This window comes from Carica papaya, chromosome 2 (genome assembly GCF_054855325.1).
Source record: "Carica papaya isolate Zhongbai chromosome 2, ASM5485532v1, whole genome shotgun sequence".
Classification (NCBI taxonomy): Eukaryota; Viridiplantae; Streptophyta; class Magnoliopsida; order Brassicales; family Caricaceae; genus Carica; species Carica papaya.
In genome coordinates, this window is record NC_142310.1 from 35,814,002 (window position 1) to 35,833,904 (window position 19,903).

Below are 19,903 nucleotides of genomic sequence, written 5' to 3' on the forward strand. Positions count from 1 at the left end.
GATTAAGCGGCTCCTATGGGTTAATTAATTGGAGATTAATCCTTTAAATTACATACTTAATCAATTATTAACTAATACTTATTTTCTTAATATAAGTTTCATGACCTGATTGTCCCTTTCCTTGATTTTACTGATTGCAGAATCAGAGAAGGACAAACAAAGGGAATCAGTTCTACTTCTAAGGTGCAAAAGCTTCTCCATCTTTATCAATTATTTTATCTTTTATGTTTTGATAAGTCTGTCCTCTTTTTTTTTAATAAAAAAATTTACACTTGAAAGTTATGAGCTGTTTGTTTGCCGAGAAAATCTGGGGAGATAGAAAGAAAATGATCCAAAGTTTATCCCAAATTTATCGTTATTTGAAACAATTATGAAAACCGAAGATTCAGGCAGAAGTCTATTAGGTTAGTTTATTTTGTAGAAAGCTTTGGACTCAAATGGAATGTTTAGGCTGAGAAAATCCTTTATTTTCTTATTTGATTGTCGTGGGTTTTCTCATCAACACAACAGAAGATTCAAGAAGAATTCGAGGAAATGGGAAATACTACAAGCGGTGCTGTATCGGGGAGGAGACACCATAACCACCATCATCCACCAACAGCACCACCATCGCGGTCAACACAAGCACCATCGGAGGCTTCACATCCCCAAATCAATGGAAACCATTATGTATTTGCTGGCTCTGCATCTTACTCTTCTTCCCCATACCCTAACCCTAACCCTAACTTCACTCAGTACAATCAGTATCCAGGCTACTATATACCACAACCTATGCCAGCTTCCCGCAATTACCATCGTGTTCCTGGTGGTCTGCACCCTTGTGGAGCTCCTCCCATTCCGGTTAGCCCGTTTGTTGAGCACCAAAAGGCGGTAACTATTAAGAATGACGTGAATATCAAGAAGGAGAGTCTTAGGATTGAGCCAGACGAGGAGAATCCCGGGAAGTTCCTTCTTGCTTTCACTTTTGATGCAAATGTGGATGGAAGGTAAAATCCTAACTCACTCAATATCATCTGTTTAAACAGAAAATTCACTAGTTTGTGATATTATTGTTCTGGTTATGTCAACTGGATACTGGTTTTCGCAATTTGTCTTGGTTGTGGTACTATGCTTTTTCATGATTTTGGATGTGTGGATTTCGGAATTGTGAGTCAAGTGAATGAATAATGATTGAATTAATCCAAAATAAGCATATGAAAAAAGATCACTGTGAAATGTGTTTGATTTGAAAGAAAGTGTACTTTCTCATGAAGTAATTGAATTCTCGATTAGTATAATCCTGAAATTGAAGAGGGCATTTTTAGAGTAAGCAACATTTTTATTTTCTGTCTAGTGTGTGATCATTAGGGTATGCTTTTATCTATGGTTACTTTGTTTTGAAAAGACCAGTTATTTATGCAGTTTAATTTATTCTTTTAATGGTTTTTTTTTCTAAAACAGCATTACCGTCGTGTTTTTCGCCAAAGAAGGTGTTGACTGTAAGCTGCTTTCAATGAAGGAAGACACGATTAAACCATTCACTTTCTCTTTCAAACAGGGTTTTGGACAGAATTTCAGACAACCTTCTGGAACAGGAATTGACTTGTCAGTTATTGAAAACACACAGTTAGTGAAGGAGAATGCTGGTGATACAGAAGTCTATCCTCTTGTTGTGAAGGCTGAGACACACAAAGAGAACCACAATGGATCAGAAACAAATCCCACTAGAAACTGCCAGATCACCCTGGCAGTATTTGAAAAAAGAGAGGAAAAACATGATTATCAGGTGCGAGTGATGAAACAGATCTTATGGGTAAATGGAATGAGGTATGAGCTGCAAGAGATTTATGGAATCAGGAATGCGGTTGATGGTGAGCTTGATGAGAATGATCCTGGCAAAGAATGTGTCATCTGCTTGTCTGAACCACGAGATACAACTGTCATCCCTTGCCGACATATGGTACACGCTGGTTTTTTTGTTTTTCCTGTCACATTTAGATTGTTGACATAGAGAAATACAGATATTTATGCATGTGTATGAATTTATAGCTGTCCTCTCCACACAAGGCCAAGAACATGCCAGTGGTTCTGATGGTCCATAGACTAGAACCCATAAGCAAGTTGCATAGCTAAACAAAATGAATTTAATGAATGACTAGCTTCTTATAAAAGAAAAAAGATGATGGTGACATATAATTATGATGATTGTCCATTTTGCTGATCACCTACTCAACTAGTAGAAGCACTTTCTGCTTGAGGATGGTGGTAGTGTCAAATTTTCTAGAGGTCACTAGTTTGATTTATAGCTGCTAAGCATGTAAAAAGTACTTCATTTACTTCAATCTAACCCGTTTTTCCTTTTAACATTATGCAGTGCTTGTGCAGCGAGTGTGCCAAGGTTTTACGTTTTCAAACAAACCGCTGTCCTATTTGTCGACAACCTGTTGAGCGTTTCCTTCAAATTAAAGTGAATGGTGGGCCTTATGATTGAGGATTTTCTAGTGCCAAGAAGAAACGGTTGCTTTTCAATGTAGGTTGACATGTTTTGACAAAGCTAACTTTACAAATAGGGGTTTTGGTGTGATACACAGGTTTGATGTTCTTGACTCACATAACGTAATTATCTTCCATGTTGCTCCAAGTTTTAAATTATTACAAGTTATAAGATGCAATAAAACAAAAATCAAACTATTAGTTGTATGGAGAATCCTTATATTGATCTCGTAGAGAAGGTGGTGCGAGGAGACTTGGTACGGTTACTTGTTAACCAAGTATCTTAAACTTCGCTTTCACTGAATCAAACAGTAAACAGAATATAAATCACGGTTACTTGTTATCGTACCGGATCAGTCTGAAATTTTCTGTTCTGTAGATTGCAGCAGCAGTTTGTAGGGAAGTACGAAAAAGAAAATTATCCAAGCCTTGTGGTGTTTTTGACTGTAAAATTCTCATCTTCTCTTAATATCTCAGGTGTGAAATGGCTTTTTAATGCGGTTTCTTTGCTGGCTGCCAGACTTGATGAAATCAGGACCCAACCATGAGATAGTTTGCTGGGTGACTCTGTTGTAATAGCAAATTGTTTTTATGAGTCGATAAAATTTTGTGGGAAAAATTTTCAGATTTGACCAGATTTTGTCTGATGACAAACTGGGTTCCCATGCTATTGTTTAATATGAGTTGAAAAAAGTTTGTGAAAAATTTTCAGATCTGACCAAATTTTGTATGATGAAAAACTAGGTTCCCAAATGCTAGCAGTGAATTTGGAGAAGAAGCCTGCAATGGCCATACAATCTTGTCCATAGGATTTTTAAGATTTGTATAAATTTAGGTAGACAAAAGATTTATTTATATATATATATATATATACACACACACACACACATATATTGCATCTCATGGTCCAAAATACAAATAGATAACAAAGTAAAAAATTACCCAAGTGCTATCATACTGGAAATTCCTAATATTTTAGTATCATTCAGTGAATTATATATATTTTTTCAATTTTTATCAATTCTCAGCAAAATTCACCATGAATTATATCTTTTAATTCTTTTTATGGAAGAAATTTTTTTGGCTTATTTAATCTAATACACATCAAAAATTTAATTTTAAATTAAAAAACAAAAGAAACCTTTAAACAAGTACTGTCAATTTCCACTCCATACTCAAAATTTAATTGTTAACTTTAAGTAGATCAAACTAATTCCAACTCCATTTATTTGATTAAAACCCAAAATTTTCTTCTCATATTTTCAACTTAGGGCCATGATTAAGTTGAATCTAAAGTCCATTACTTTGTGGCTGTGTAAGCGGGCCCAGCTCAAGAGCTCAAGCATTTTTCCTCTGCAGCCTCCCCCATCCCTCCTCCATAACCACCGGCGGGAAGTCACCGTCGGCAATGGCAGGGCCTTGAATTTTACTCCTCAGTTCAGCTCGTTCAACTGGACCTATACTACGGTCGAGGGGAGAGCTTGAGCTTCAGAAAGCTCCTGCTTTATTTCCATCTCTTTCGCGGCGCACTTTCACTGAAATCAAACCTCTCTTGACAGACTTGACGGAAACTTTTCGCATGCCACAAACCGATCATCACCGGTTGGTGAGCTTCGGTAGTGTCTGCTTCTCGCTGTTTCTACGTGGATAGCTTCTGCTCCCTTCGTCAAACGCAAGGCCTTAGGTAATCCCTTCGTCTTTCCCTCAAACTTTGTTGTTCATCAGATTAGGTATCTAAACTCATGGTATTTGATAGGTTATATTTTGATGCTAAATATTTGGTTTAGTCACCTTAGTTCGAACTTAGGAATTTCGAGTTTGATTTGTTTTGATTGGAAGATTTTAGTCTCACAGCAGTCCTAGGTTTAGCTTGAATTAGTTCGCTAATCTGAACGTGGAAGCTTGGCGAACAAATTGAGAAATAATTCCTGCAAGTGTCCCACTTCAGTAGCAATTTTTGTGTTTGATCTTAGAGTATAAACTGAATATGCAAACAATATTCTGGGTTTTGCTTTTTTCTTTACTAGATACCTGTAGATTAACAGGTGTTGTAGCTTTTAACTGACGAAAGCATACAGGAATGGAAGTTATATTGTTCTTTTCATGGTACATATGGAACTTTTTATTCTTGGTAGTTGGAAAAACTAGTGCATGCTATTAATGTATTTTATCCTCAACGGAGGTTGAAGATTTTAGTTGAAAATTCTTTTGGTGATCTTCTGGGCAGTGATTTCAGTGGTTAGTCGTGGTGAAAATTTTGCTGTGTTTGATGAGACCATGTCCGGGACAATGTTGGGAAGGGAGGTATATGAAAGACGGGTGCGAAACCAATTTTTTGGTTGATGACAGATATGTCATCAAAAGTGAATGCCATCCTCACTCTGTTACAAGGATGCAATAGCCTCAAGAGACTTCAAAAAATTCAAGCCCACGTTATAGTTAACGATCTCGAGCACCACCCTGCAATTTCCAGCCAACTCCTCAACTTCTGTGCTGTCTCTGTCTCTGGCTGCCTAGCATATGCTTGGCTTCTCTTTTCTCGCCTTCACAATCCCCAAATTGAAGCTTGGAATTCCATTATCAGAGGCTTTTCACTCAGTCCTTTTCCTCACCAGGCTCTTCTCTTCTATAATCGCATGCTTTTCACTTCCTCTTCCAATCCAGACACCTTCACTTTCTCCTTCGCGCTCAAGGCATGCGAGAGACTCAGGACTCTTGCCAAATGCCAAGAGCTTCATGCTGCAATTATTCGAAGTGGATTCTTGGGAGATGTTGTAGTCTGCACTAGTCTCATCAAATGCTATACAGGGAATGGACTGACCAACAATGCGGAGATTGTTTTCAACGATATGTCTCAACGGGATTTGGTTACTTGGAATGCCATGATTTCTTGCTACTCAAAGGCTGGTTTGCCTCACCATGCCTTGAACCTGTATGCTACAATGCAAAGGGAGGGCATGGGGCTGGATGCTTTTACGCTTGTTGGCCTGCTGTCATCTTGTGCTCATGTGGGTGCTTTGGGCATGGGAATTGAGTTGCACAGGATTGCCTGTGAAAGGGGCTTTGACACAAATGTTTATATTGGGAATGCCCTCATTGACATGTATGCCAAATGTGGCAGCTTGAGTGATGCTTTCCAAATCTTTGATGGGATGCGCAAGAGAGATGTGTTTACTTGGAATTCCATCATTTTCGGGTATGGGGTCCACGGTCATGGCACTGAAGCAATCTCCTTGTTTGAGCAAATGCTTATGGCTGGAATGCAGCCGAACTCCATCACATTTCTTGGTTTGCTGTGTGGTTGTAGTCATCAAGGCTTAGTTGAGGAGGGGGTTAAGCATTTCCACATGATGGGATCTAGGTTCAATGTAAAGCCTGGAATTAAGCACTATGGATGTATAGTTGATCTTTATGGGCGGGCAGGCAAACTAAGTAAGGCACTCGAAGCAATACACATGTGTCCTACGCAGGATGATCCAGTGTTGTGGCGAACTCTACTTGGCTCTTGTAAGATTCATAGGAACGTGGAAGTGGGAGAAGTTGCCATGGCGAAGTTGGCCCAGCTTGGGGCGTTCAATGCTGGAGACTGTATTTTACTAGCTTCCATATATCTTCGGGCCAACGATGCCCAAGGTGTTGCGAGAATGAGAAAGCTGATTAAAAGCCAAAGAATAAAAACAACTCCTGGTTGGAGCTGGATTGAAATTGGCGATCAAGTTCACAGATTTGTTGTGGATGACAAGTCACATCCTGATTCTGCACAGGTTTATCAAAAATTGAGTGAAGTAATTCATAGGGCCACCTTGGCAGGTTATGTGCCAGATGAATCTCATGTCTTTGAAGAATGCTTGGGATCACTGGGCATATGTCATAGCGAAAAGCTAGCAATAGCTTTCGGGCTGGCCAGAACTCCAGAGGGAGCAAGTCTCCGTATAGTGAAGAATCTGAGAGTTTGTAGGGATTGCCATTCGTTTACCAAATTTGTTGCAAAAGCTTTTAATCGAGAGATAATTGTGAGGGACAGAGTTCGATTTCATCACTTTAAAGGTGGAGTTTGTTCTTGCAGAGATTACTGGTGAAAAAGAAGATATTGAGACCAAAGTAGCATCATATCCAACAAGCACTTCTGTATCAAGATCTATTTATTCTTTTTTCAGGCTAATACAACAGCATACAGATGCTTACTGCATACGAACAGATGTAAGATCTGTCAAATTAATCTTAATGCCATGGTTCACTATCCTACTTCTTTCTTCCACTCTTACGAAACGAGACCTGTAAGCATATGATTTGATAATCCAGAAGAATCTCTTGAACATATAACTTCATCTACAAGGAAGAAGTCCTTCTTGCTATGGATCCAAATGTCTAAATGGTGGCAATTGCTGATTCTGGATTTGCAGTACCTTGTCAAAAACCAGCTATGATCCAAAACCAGATCTCACCAATGTGAGGAAAGTCAAATGTCTGAAATTTCTCTGTCTAGCCTCACCAAAGTGGGACATGAGCTGCACAAGGAGTTTTTTTTAGACATTAATATGAGGTAACTACAATTACCTCATGTTTTTTGATCTTATTGCTCTTCAAATTTTGTGCATTTTCTTTATGACAGTTCAGTAATTTGTGATTAGTTGTTTGTTATATTACATAAAACTAGTAGTTATTCTAGAGGACATGTTCACATGTCTGAAGTTCTAAACCCAGACATGTTGATATGATAATAGCCTTAAAAAGCTAGTGATTTTGGCAAACTGATACAAGATCAAACAGCAAAATACTCAATTCTCACATGATTCACTGATTTTAAATTGCAATAAAGTCAATTAACATTAGGTAAACTATAATTTTCCATAATCATGATGTACCAGTTCACCTGATAAAAACTTTAGACATAAAACGCCAAATTCATGAGAATGCGTGTATCTTTTTTATGCAGTTTAGCTTTACCCCAACATAATGCATATAAACATACTACCAACCCAAGGAGATAGTCCAGCAAAGTATTAGATTGACACACAGCTGAAGCTATATAGAAAGATAAAATTTGTATTGGAAAAAGTTTTCTTTGGACACCTCTTGTAAGAAATTGAGACATCTACCAATTAAGGCCTATGGTCCAATAACATAGCCAACAAAGTCATGTAAATCCAAAAACAATAAACTTTTATAGTAAAAGTTTACATTGAAGCATCATAGACGACAAATAAACATGTGCGAAAGGTTAGTACATTTAACATTTAGTGCATGTTTGGTTCTGTTTAATATGTCCTAAGAAATTCTGTGATCAAATTTGATTTTGCAATGTTTGTTTTCAATAAATAACTTTGTAATGAGAGTTGTAATGTTATCACAATCACATTTTTAGCTGTAATTTATTACCTTACAAGTCTACATTATATAAAATGATTGCTTTACCCTCATATTTCAAACAATTTTCAAATCATGTTCCTAATTCTCACAGTACCATTCAATTTCTTTGCAAAATGCTTTCTCGCATCCAGCATTCTCCATCAATCTCTGTAAAATGGGTATCTTCAGGCTCCCATAGTTATCTCTCATCATCATGACTTCTGTAATGCTGTCTCCTCTTATTCCCAGTCATTTTATCTTCTAGCCAAGCTAAACATAGAATCCTCCTTCACTTCCACAGGCCAGTGACCTGCCCCCTTTTGCTTCTTGCCTCTTCTTCTTCTTCATGTAATGATAACACACTCAAGGAGACCAACACTTACCTGCCTCCTTCCTCAAGGCCAATCTTCAGTATAACATCCATCCCCTAAATTAAATAGAAGAAATGTAAATAAATAAATAAAATTGGAGTTAGGATTTAAATGAAAGAATTTTACAAATTTTAGAGCTTTTAATCAATTTTAAAGATGCAAATGAAAGTAGTTAAGAAAAAAAAAAGGATAAAAACATAAATAAGAGAAAGTAGAAGGGGGCAAGAGAAATCAAGAAAATGGACGGCCTAAATCGGACCGCTAGAGGAGATCAGATGGAAGAGATTTAAAAGAAAACAGACAGTTAGATCGAGCTTATGAGATCTAATGGCTGGGGGAACGAGTATAAAAGGGAAAGAGATTAGGGTTTCTTCATTTGGGAGAGAAGCCAAAAAAGAGAGAGGGGCGATCGGGGAGAGAAGGAAGAGAGGGTGTCGCGCGGGGAAGCGAGAGAGAGAAAAGAGAGTGGAAAGAAGAGAGAGGTCGGAAAGGAAGAGGGGAAGGGAAAAGAAAGGAGAGGAAGGGAAAAAAAAGAGTGTGGCCGAGTGGGAAGAGGAGGAAAGCCGAGAACGGCCGCAGGGGGAGCAGAAGAGAGAGAGTCACGGAGGCGGAAAGCCGAAGAGAAGGGAAGGAAGGGAAATCGCAGCCGAGGAGCACCGTGTGACGACAGAATCCAAAATCGAGACTGTTCGGATTTTTCGAGCATTGCACCCGAGCCAGGTGCGTTCTTTTTCCTCTTTCGGTGTGTGTTTTTTACCAAACGAGTATTCATGTGTGTGTGTGTGCAAGTTTGGAAGCTAGAGAGCTGCGGGTGACCGAGAGAAGGCGACCAAGAGCCAAGCAGAGGTCGAATCGCTCGCACCGAAGGTAAAATTGTTTTATTTTCGTGTTTTGGTGGTGGTTTGGGCAGCGGTGGAGCGGGACTGGTGTCAGGATGGCTGCGCAAGCTCGGCCGGGCCACCCACCCGCGTGGGAACCAAGGAAGTTCCCTCGGGAATGAAAAAACCTACCCACCGTGGAAGTCGAAGGGTCTTCTGCGGGAATGGAGGCCAGAATCACCTTTTGAGATTCTGATTTACCGTTTAGGAAGCTGAAAAGTATTCTTCGAAAACAAGAATCTGATTCGCTGAACGAGGAGTCAAAAGGTTTTTCGGGTACTGATCCCGATAATTTTGGGTATTATAGAACTTGTGATTTGATTTAATTAATTTTTAGTATTTCAAAGTATATTAATTAATTTATTTCGTGTGTACAGGGAATTATGATATTCAGACGGATTCGGGAAGACACGTAAAAGCGTAAGTATTTTTAAATCTTAACTGGGTTTAAATTTCAAAAAGTGCATTCATTTCATAAAAATTATGAATTTAAAATTTGAACGCATATTGACTCAATTTTCGATAAAAAGTAGAACCCAAATTTATGACCAGTGAATCTAAGCAATTTGAAATTATGAGGAGATGAAATCAAAAAACAGACCCAAAATACTGAGGAATATTTGGACTCTGATGAGATATGAATTGAAGAATTAAGAGAAATTCCTAATCAAGTGAAATTTTGAAAAAGAAAAAGAAATAAAATAATAAAATAAAAAATAGAAAGTAAAAGAAACAATTATAGTGGTGAAATGATCAATTAAATAAAATTTCAGAGAAATTAATATAAGAGTAAAATAAATAAGAAATTAGAAATGAGGAATTGTGAATAATTAGAGTATGGACCCTGAATGTCATTTCGTTTAGTCTGAACTGAGGAGAGGAGTGTATGTGCGGCTGAAGTTCAGTGAGTATGGTGAACTTGCACATGGATAAAATATGAAACTTAATCCAAACTTTGATAGGTGTTTGTGAGAGTGAGTCACCTAGCAAACTTATTTGTTGTGGCCATTGTAGAATTTATGTGTGTATGCGATCCATGCAATAGGGGGATCTATTTCGCCTTTTCTTGATGACGATATAAATGGCATCGCGCGATAAAATTATAAAAATAACTTTTCAAGTGTATATGTGATCTTTTGTATGTGTAATTATATTCGAAATGACGATTGATATTTGAGTATATTTATGACTTTCGAGAGTATGAGTATATATATTTGAGGTTTGTATATAATATTCGAGAGAATTCAGAAGATCGATCAGAAATATGTAAAATAATAAAAATAAAAAAATGAATTTTGCACTGAAACATTTTTATTACTTTTGTTTCTTACCATTTGTTTTTCATGAAATTTTATCTGAGTTGAAAGAATGGGAATACTTATTGAGTTGATGAAATTCATTAAATATTACTTTCATATTTTTCATAGGAAAATGAAGAGTCAGCACCGCTGTTAGACGAGTAGAACCTATAAAAAGATTCTTGTTTTAGTATATTTTGTGCATATTCGAGAAGTTTTATTTTATTTTGTTAGATTCTAAATTCTGAGTTCATATTTTATATATATATTTACTGTACATATCACATGCGAAGTTAGGTTGTATTATATATTTTTTTATATATGTATATGTATATTTTGTAGACTCACTGCATGAAAATGACATAAGTAAGAATTACGTTTTATATAATACAACCTTGACATCCAGCCTTGTGCTTTTCTTGGAACTAGAAGGTAAATTTCCTGTTTTCTATCTGATTTTATTTTTGTTCTTTCTATATAAAATCTAGTGATACTCCCTTTTACATTTAATATTTGTTATCTTCTGTACCTGATTGAAAGTTTGAGTTGGAGTTTAAACAATAAAAATCTTTTGACTCTGTGATTGATTTTTGTACGCAGTTGGGGTCATTCATCTCCTTTTCTTTCAATTATAAACATGAGCTGATGGTCTATATTACCTGTTTTGCAAAAGACATACTTTCTGACGGCTGGTCAAATCCTGGATTGGAGCTGCTGACTTTCTTTATTAATGTAATATAATGCCCTATCAGTTCAGTTCATTCCGGTGGTGATCCCTATTTATAATGGTGATTTGCAGCCTTCTGCGGTCTTTATTCAAGGCAAAAACAAAGTAATGTAAAATACAAGTACGTTGGAAAATGATATTCGGTAAGGAAGCACAAACTGTTTTTGAGCACCCTACGTATGATCCTGTCAAGATGGTTTCCTTTGCTTTTTGCTTCATCTCCATGCTTGACTGTATGGTTTAGTTATGAAATTTTGGTTGGAAATTACTGTGGTCAAGGCCTGATTAGGAGTAACATTCATGGTTGGCTTATGCATCTTATGGTTCTGAGGTCGACTTGAATATATTATTAAAGAATCTGACAATGTCAAGATAATTTTGTAATGATGCTCTTCTTTATATGGGTCGACCATATATTAAAAATAGTTTAGAACGATTAGTACTTTTACTTGTTTTTTACGAAAATGTGGATTCGAGACTCGAACTCGATCATACACTGTTGCATGCAGGGGAGGCCCAGTTTGCATGTTGATACGAAAAAAGACTATTTTATATATTTGACACCTTTATTAGAGGCTAACAATTTTTTTGCTTAAACCTTTTGTTAGAGGCCAACCTATTTGAAATTTGACACTTTTTAAATGGCAAAATGAGCAGGTTAACTGCTAAAAATTAAATAATAATAATAATAATTTAAAAAACTTAACCCAAAAATACAAATAAAGGGTGGTATATAAACCACTACGGTTTCAAGTGTTCACATTTCGCAAGTATACCGCCAAAAAAGGCCACTAGCCCAAAACCAGTTACTTGACTACTCCATTATCGGCGCCCCCAAACTCCAATCTCAAATCATCCATGGAGCCATCTCCCGATAACCAACTCTCTGCAGTCCAAACCCTAGACCCGGCCACAAATCCCCCTGCCGAAATCCCGCAGTCCGATCCTCAACTGACCGACGATGCCAATCCAGTTGGCGAAAAGCGAAAACGCGACCAAGACGAGGAGGCGGAGGGAGAGCAATCTGCGAATCAAACCGTATCATCAGACTCCACGCTTCACCCCTTATGGAAGACCAGCCTCTGCTCGTACTTCAGGCGGAACTCGGGATCCTGCAGCCACGGAAGCTCCTGCAGGTACGCTCACGGCGAGGAGGAGCTCCGTCTCCGTCCTGATAATACGTGGGACCCGACATCCGAGCGGGCGAGAAAGGCTAGGAAGACTGAGAATAGTGCGAACTGCGAGGCTGGGGGAGAGGAAGAGGACGAGGTTTTGATGACGGAAATGGTGGACGATGATGGTGATGGTGGTGGTGGTGGTGATAATAGTGAGTGCGTCTTGGATCCTGGGTTTAGTAAATGTCTGGTGCATTTACCAAGGAAATGGGATTCAGATCAGTTGAGGAAGTTTCTTAAGGAGCAGGTAAGGGACCTCTCAGTGTTTTCTGTTTTTTATCTTTTATTTTTTTTGGTTGCCTTCTTGTTTCATGTTATTTTAGTACTTGTTATCTTGAAGATGATGATGGAGGAAATAATGTATATCAATACATTAAGTTGTATAAATTATGCATGTACATGCATTATTTCAGTAAAATCATTGTGTGAGAAACTAATAACTTAAATCTATATGCATACGCAAGTCTCCATCCTAGATAAACAAATACATGTGTGTATATGTATGTGTTTGTGTGTACATATATTTATATGCATATATGCGGCACGTTTTGACTATATTATTAGACAGAAAACTGGTAGTTACAAGGAATATTTTAATGGGTTGTTTTCTTTTTCAGGCAGTTCAGTTTAAGTCCGCAAAGAAAAAGAAGGGGATGATCATTGGTTTTGTGGGGTTTGAGAGTGCAGAACAATTGAACACTGCAATAGAGGTGCTTCCCGTTTTGCTCTTGTATGTACAGCTTCATGTCTCATGAAGTTACTGATAGTGTTTTCTGATTGCTGTTTGGAAATTTCAATTTCTTAGGTGTTGGAAGGCAAGTCTATTGGCAACAAGAATCTAAAGGTTGCGGATGTCCTTCCCCGATCCTACGATGAGAAAATCAAATCAGCAATGGCTGCTGCAGTAAAGCCTTCATTGGCCGGAGATTCTGTCACATCTAATGCTGCCGAGGATGAGACAAATGATGATGTTTCTGCACTTGATTCTAAAATCTCCAAGGCAAAAAGATGCCGTGATGTTGTGACTCCCCTCGCAGACATGTCATATAGTGAACAGTTGGAACACAAAAAGAACTCCCTACAGCAAATGCTGAAAAAGCTTGTTGGAAACTATTGCTCTCGTTTTATTTTTATTTTTTAAATATTTTGTTACATCATCAATCTTTGAAATGAGCTGATAAAACTTTTCTTGGCAGACTAAAAATGCACGCAAAGCTTGTCCAAAAGGGGTTTCACTTCCAGAATGGATTCTGAAGGCTAGAGAAATAGGTATGACCTTATGGTATATTCTTTTGGAGACTAATTGCATTTTACTTGCTTATTACAGTAGTCTTCAATTGGAAACTAACACGCATGAAGAGTTTTATTCTTTTGATTGGTCTAAACATTTCTTGTGATGCCTTCTCTTTACTAGATAATGAAATGTTTCATGTGTTTAAGTTAATTCCTTAAATGGTTCCTATGACATCCTTCTCTTAAATACTGCAGGTGGTCTTCCTTGCAAACTAGAGGGTATAATTGAATCACCCCTTGTAAATGGATATCGTAACAAGTGTGAGTTCTCCATTGGATATTCTGTACAAGGTAGACCAACTGTTGGGTTCTTGCTTGGGAACTTTAGGTAATATGGACTAACTTGTTTCTAAAAGTAGCCTTCATCGCACTGTTGAGTTAAATGTAAAATCTTTGTAGGGAGGGTGTGACAGCAGTTGAAGAACCTTTGGACTGCCCAAATGTGTCTAGAATTGCTTGCAAATATGCATCAATATTTCAAGAATTTATACAACAATCAAGCTTTCCAGTTTGGAACAGATTTAAAAATACTGGTTTCTGGCGACAGTTGACAGTAAGTGTTACTGAATCAATGCATGAATGCACCTTAAATTTAATTTTTGCCTTATATTCAACATTCAGTGTCTAAAAATTTCATACTAGGTTCGAGAAGGGAGAAAACCAGTGGATGTCACTGGTGTTGAAGATTTTGAGGCAAATATTTCAGAGGTCATGCTTATTGTTCAGGTATGTGTTTAATCTATAACCTTATTGAATTGTGATAAGATATTGGATGTAATATCTCATTATTTTTTTCTCTTCCATTTTCCTGGATCTATGTCCACTGCATAGATTTGTTCTCTGGGCTTTGATGATGCACAAATAACAACTGAATTTGCGAGGCTGGCTAAAGCATTTGCTGAAGGGGCTAGAGGGAGTTCTCCATCTCTGCCCTTAACGGCTTTGGTTGTTCAGGTACTCCTCTTTAATTTTCTTTGTAACCTAAAACTAGCATATAAGTTACACTCACTATTTCTTGCATGTTGAACTGAAAAAAAAAAACTAAAAAAAAACTCTCCTTTGATTTTGTGTCATAACCATAAAACTAAGCATATAAATTGGGTTTACTATATCCTGTATGTTTCCTAACTTGTCTCCTTTATCTCTCTCATTTGATTGTCCTGTTTTCAGTTACTACTCTTAATGGTGGAGAAAACGCCCTTATCCATGGCTATAACATAATGGGTTGAATAGCATCATCATTGTTATCAAATTGTCTCTTTGTTGATTCATTAGCGTCCAATCAAATATCAATTGCAATTATGTTGCTTCTTATGCAGGATCACCAGGGAATATCGAATTGTGCACCAGCCGATGCTCCACTGCGCTCATTACCCATTCCAATTTCTGAAATTCATTCTGAGCAGGAGGCAGGCAGCAACATTGTAGAGCCAAGAATTCATGATTATATTAACAATCTTCGATTTAGTATATCACCAACAGCTTTTTTTCAGGTTAGAAACCTTAGGTTGTTTTATCTTTCTTTTCTCAATTAAAACGTTTTGGCCAATAATATTGGAGATTTGACAAAAAGCTATTGAAATACAGGTTAACACTCTTGCTGCAGAGAAACTCTATTCACTTGCTGGGGATTGGGCTAGTTTGGGTCCCGATACCTTGCTGTTTGATATATGTTGTGGAACTGGAACGATTGGGCTCACTTTAGCTCATCGTGTTGGTATGGTAATACTCAACTACCCAATTTGAGTCTTTTCTTTCTCATCTTCAATCATGCAATCTACTTTAGATGCAACTTGTTTAATACCTTCTATCCACTTAACATTGACTGACTTGATCGCTAGATGAAATTAGAAAATTATACATGGGAATTTATATCAACAGGTCTGAAGCTAATTAAACAGTGATCAGATTTATTTCGTTCATCTCATCTAGAGATATGTAATAAAAGATAGGCCTTTTCGTGCCCTTTGTCTTGGGTGTCAAACTCTTGTAGGTGGTTGGCATTGAAATGAATGCTTCTGCAGTATCAGATGCTCATCGGAATGCTGAGATCAATGGCATAAAAAACTGTAGATTTGTCTGTGCAAAGGTAATGTTCAGGTTTTTCTGCTTTTTTTCTTGGTTATCAAACTTAATGGCTAGGAGTTTGGGATTGGCATAAGATGTCCTCTTCCCTCTCTTTTAAATAATCGCGATCAAAGAATTTTATTCTTCGACTTTTTGCCTTTTGGGCTAATTTAATGAAGTTTATTTATTTATTTATTCTTAATTTTGGATAACAGGCGGAGGATGTAATGGGTTCTCTACTAAAAGAATATACAGACATGTCTAAGAAACAAGATGAGATTTCACATGTTCCCAGTAGCGTTGACAGAGATGTTTTTACTCCTGATGAGACGAGTATCTCCACCAATAATTTTTCAGGCTCAAGCCATGAGCCTGAAAATGGTAAAAATGCATCTGGGGATTCAGAAAATGGTTGTGAAGAGTGCCAGAGTTGTAAGGTAGATGCTGGAAAATCTTCAGTTCCACGGTTTAAAAATATTGTTGCTATTGTTGATCCTCCAAGGGTCGGACTTCATCCCACTGTAAGTGACATGCTCTTATTGTCTATCTGCAGCAGCTTAAGCTATTCATCAAAATTAATGCGGTGATTCTACCTCAAAATTGATCTGTTCATTGTCTAGCTATCCCATTTGATTCTTTATGCCAGAAAGATTGTAGTTTTTCCTAGTATCCTAAGCATTTATTTTTAAGAACTCAAGTGAAAGCTCTGGCGGGTCTTGCTATAATTGAGATTCCATATGCAAATTTCTGTTTTGATATTTATCGGGTAAAACAGACTTTAGGCAGCTAATGTGAATGTGAATCCTTGAAATTTGAAGGAAATAACTTCTTCTCTTTGGATTTTAGTTGGATTAACATCCAATTTTTATTGTTATCTTCCACAAACGTAACTTTTGTGTGTTTGTATAATTGTCTTTGCACAATATCCGTATCATGTCAGAGACTGTTTCAATTGTATATAGCTTTTAGCACGCCTAGCTCAAATTTAGATGTCTCAAACGTTTAATCATCTTTCATGAATTTAATCATGACATTTGGCTTTTTACAAGTTGCATAATAACCCCAATGATAGTATTTGTCTTTACCAGATTAGTAATCCATATGTTTTGTAACCATGTATTGGAAATTAATTCCGAAGCTACATTTTTCTTCTATTACTGACAAATTAGAACCACAAGTTACTAGTTTAATCTTTTTTAGTAGGCCTTGATTTTAAATTACAATCATAAGTTATCACTGACAAGTTAGGACTTTGGATAACCGTATAGGCCTTGATCATCCATCTGCAACTTGTATTTTAGTTAACATCATTAGACTTGATTAATCTAACTTTAACATAAAATGTTTGTATTAATTTATGCTTTTTGAGAGTGCAGGTGATCAAAGCTCTAAGAACTCATTCACATCTAAGGAGGCTTGTGTTAGTCTACATTCTGAAACTTCCATATATATTGTTTTATCTATATCTCTTTTTTGTTGCACTAAGTTTCCAAAACCCTGTTTGTTCTCTGTAGTTATATTTCATGCAATCCTGAATCCTTGGTGGCAAATGCCATTGAGCTTTGTACACCATCTCCTGACAAGGTTGAGAAAGGGAATAAAAACAATAGAGGGTGGAGGAACATGAGCAGTGCTGGTCTAGCACGACACAGAGCGAAGTCTATGCCAATTTCAGAGCCTTTTATACCAGTTAAGGCAATGGCTGTTGATCTTTTCCCACACACTCAGCATTGTGAAATGGTGATGCTTCTGGAGAGGTAGGTAGGCCAACTTTTTCTGGAGATTTTTTTACGGACTACATGTTTCAAAAGGTAGTAAGGATTCAAGTGAAGATGGGATGGGTTGCGACAAGATTGTTGCTTCATCATATATAATTAATCGAGTTGGGCTGTCAGCTGAGGTTGTACGTAGACATAAGAGTAAGTCTTATGGTAGCAAGTTCATCTGGTCTTTTGCTTGTTTAAAACAGAATTAAAATTTTGCATTGATTTAAATTAAATTCCACAATACTTTTTTTAGATAAAAGTTCCTTAGAACTTTTTTAAGTCATTGAGAAGAAATAATGCTATTTTTTTTAATAAATTTTCTATTTTTCTTGATTTTCCTGACCTGCTTTGGTTTTCCCCGGACTTCTGTATTTCTGTTCTATCCGGTAACTACGAGTGAAGCATTTTACAACAAATAGATAGCTTTTACATGCTGCCTTGGAGGTACCATGCTTCCGAGGGACTTTTAAAATTTATTTACTTTCTGTAGTAATTCAGTAACAAAACTTTAGTATGTTGATTCTCTTACAACATAACTATATTACTGTACTGCATCTAATGATTACTCAATATTATCAAATTTTTGCTAAATAATTGAACTAAAAAGGGAGGTATAATGCATTTCCAGGCTTCATTGTAGTATCCAAATACAATAGCCTTTATCCCCAGCCGTTGGTTTTAACTACTATCCTGTTTTTTGGGCTTAAGCCTCTATTGGAAATCCTAATCTACTTAAGGCCATCCAACTGAATCCCCTCTAAGTTTGAAAATATATTCTTCATGGGTCCACTTCTCTATAACCTTGATGGCTAATGAGAGTGGATAAGAAATACATCGAAGCCACACTTGCTCTGGTGGAACTTAGGAATGCAATAAGATGATCTGTCTCCCCACTATGACGAAAAATGATTGGTTTGTTACAGAGTTTTTATTATGCTTTTTTCTTCTCCAATCACCTCCTTCCCTCTAGACATTGGCTCTTGATGCGTTTGCTTCTTTGTTAGCTCTATAGTGCTATACCATAATTTGTGCATGCGTGTTCCCTCTTTCTCTGTACACACACACATCTTGGTTGATGAGACATTATTAGGTGACTGAGAAAGCATAAATGAGTTATGAGTTAGGAATATGTGATTGGTTGATTTCAAATATTGTGGGATTTTCTAATTCATTTGTTCTGTTGGAGTATCTGACAATTGTTTGCTTAAATTATGCTGCCAAATTTGCAGCTTGGACGGAATCATAAAATGATGACTTCAAGAGTTCTGAAGTTATCAATTTGTTCTATAAATGTACCTTACTGTTAGGTTAATTTAGAACAAGTTTAGGAACTTGGTGGAATTTATCTATAACTTTGCATTTAATTTAATTGTAGAAAGATACAAGTCTATTAGGAGATGATGAAAACTAACCAACATAGCATTTCATCTGAAACTAAATAATACATTTTAAATTTCATTACTTTCTACAAAATTCGACGTGCGTTTGTTTTAACTTTACATAAAATTCCGTGTGACGTTATTCTCGTGTAATTTACGTTGTTTCTTAGTTGAACTAAAAATAGATTTACCCACAAACTTGACCTTAGTAAAAATAAAAGTCTGCTGTGACTTTGGGATGTAGATTGTTTTTTCCTGTGGAGGTGGGTGTGTCCTGTCTATGACTGAGTATTAGTTATCATTAGGTACCGTTGCTTCAGATGCTGGCAACTTTGATGATTATATTGTTTACAAGTACAAAACTCTTCTTGTTGAAGCCTCAAGCAGTATGATTAGTGTATGAATTGCATGTAATAGTTGTCTTTGAAAGGAGCTTAGAAGTGGGTAATGCCTTTTGAGGATTACTTTTTTTCATGGGTGCCAATGCCATCATGCCTAACATAACCACCAAACCTAAGTTGGGTTCGAAGTTTTCTTTATGAGAAATGAATGTGTCTAGATTTTTTTTCTTTTTTTTTTTTACAAAAATTTATGTACAAATTGACTTATTGGATAAATTTTTTGAGTAATTTAGCTAATAAGATATATATATATATATATACTATGTATAAATTATTTTTTAGATTTTATTTTTTCATTTCATATGTTTATTATTATGCATGAAAACAATGCAAGGTGTTGTGTATGCATGGTATTTATGTGTTAATGGAATGTATGGACTATACATAAAAGAAAGTTTTTTTCCAAACTACTTAAAATAGTATTTTGTTTTTTAAGTTTGATTTCAATATTATTTTACTGTTTTCTAAATAAAAAATAATGTAAGGTCCGGATTTTTAACTTATTGTGTTTATCGTAATTAGAAAATTTACCCGTTATGATACGTTAATTTTTATTTCAAAATTTATTAGTCTAACTAAATTATTATAATTTTATAAATACATTAGTGAAATAAGTTTGTCATGAATTAAATATTATAAATTTATTATTATTAATTTATAGTATTAAAATTTAAATTCGTTATTTTTAAATAAACCTTTTTAAAAATTAGGAAACAGTCAAATGTTA

At 36.4% G+C, this 19,903-nt stretch overlaps 3 protein-coding genes across 5 annotated transcripts; all 3 read left to right on the top strand.

Moving 5' to 3' along the window:
• Nucleotides 1-192: 192 nt before the first annotated feature.
• Nucleotides 193-11,266, top strand: LOC110815560 (putative E3 ubiquitin-protein ligase LUL2). 3 transcript variants are annotated; one of them, XM_022043414.2, is made up of 6 exons: nt 193-986; nt 1,441-1,939; nt 2,354-2,509; nt 2,950-4,156; nt 9,448-9,490; nt 10,969-11,266. In XM_022043414.2, the coding sequence occupies exons 1-3, from the start codon at nt 535-537 to the stop codon at nt 2,468-2,470; spliced, it is 1,068 nt and encodes a 355-aa protein (XP_021899106.1). In that variant the 5' UTR covers nt 193-534; the 3' UTR covers nt 2,471-2,509; nt 2,950-4,156; nt 9,448-9,490; nt 10,969-11,266. The 3 variants fall into 3 exon arrangements, with proteins under 3 accessions (XP_021899106.1, XP_088070581.1, XP_088070580.1); XM_088214455.1 differs by having other exon boundaries at nt 194-986; nt 2,354-2,570; XM_088214454.1 differs by having other exon boundaries at nt 194-986; nt 2,354-4,156.
• LOC110815538 (Pentatricopeptide repeat (PPR) superfamily protein) lies at nt 4,015-11,266 on the top strand. Its single transcript, XM_022043369.2, has 4 exons — nt 4,015-4,156; nt 4,700-7,015; nt 9,448-9,490; nt 10,969-11,266. Exon 2 carries the CDS (start codon nt 4,815-4,817, stop codon nt 6,549-6,551), a length of 1,737 nt encoding a protein of 578 aa, XP_021899061.1. The 5' UTR covers nt 4,015-4,156; nt 4,700-4,814; the 3' UTR covers nt 6,552-7,015; nt 9,448-9,490; nt 10,969-11,266.
• Nucleotides 11,267-11,839: 573 nt separating this feature from the next.
• LOC110815583 (zinc finger (CCCH-type) family protein) lies at nt 11,840-17,729 on the top strand. The gene is made up of 14 exons (XM_088214453.1): nt 11,840-12,517; nt 12,888-12,980; nt 13,076-13,372; nt 13,467-13,539; nt 13,759-13,891; nt 13,963-14,116; nt 14,206-14,289; nt 14,395-14,517; nt 14,883-15,056; nt 15,151-15,285; nt 15,557-15,652; nt 15,846-16,151; nt 17,007-17,050; nt 17,145-17,729. Exons 1-14 carry the CDS (start codon nt 11,954-11,956, stop codon nt 17,389-17,391), a joined length of 2,523 nt encoding a protein of 840 aa, XP_088070579.1. The 5' UTR covers nt 11,840-11,953; the 3' UTR covers nt 17,392-17,729.
• Nucleotides 17,730-19,903: the final 2,174 nt, after the last annotated feature.

Coding starts and splice junctions, on each gene's coding strand:
- LOC110815560 (XM_022043414.2), top strand. CDS start 535: ATGGGAAATACTACAAGCGGTGCTGTATCGGGGAGGAGACACCATAAC. Junction 987..1,440: donor GATGCAAATGTGGATGGAAG/GTAAAATCCTAA, acceptor TTTCTAAAACAG/CATTACCGTCGTGTTTTTCG. Junction 1,940..2,353: donor TCATCCCTTGCCGACATATG/GTACACGCTGGT, acceptor AACATTATGCAG/TGCTTGTGCAGCGAGTGTGC.
- LOC110815538 (XM_022043369.2), top strand. CDS start 4,815: ATGACAGATATGTCATCAAAAGTGAATGCCATCCTCACTCTGTTACAA.
- LOC110815583 (XM_088214453.1), top strand. CDS start 11,954: ATGGAGCCATCTCCCGATAACCAACTCTCTGCAGTCCAAACCCTAGAC. Junction 13,892..13,962: donor TTCTTGCTTGGGAACTTTAG/GTAATATGGACT, acceptor AAATCTTTGTAG/GGAGGGTGTGACAGCAGTTG. Junction 14,290..14,394: donor AGGTCATGCTTATTGTTCAG/GTATGTGTTTAA, acceptor TCCACTGCATAG/ATTTGTTCTCTGGGCTTTGA.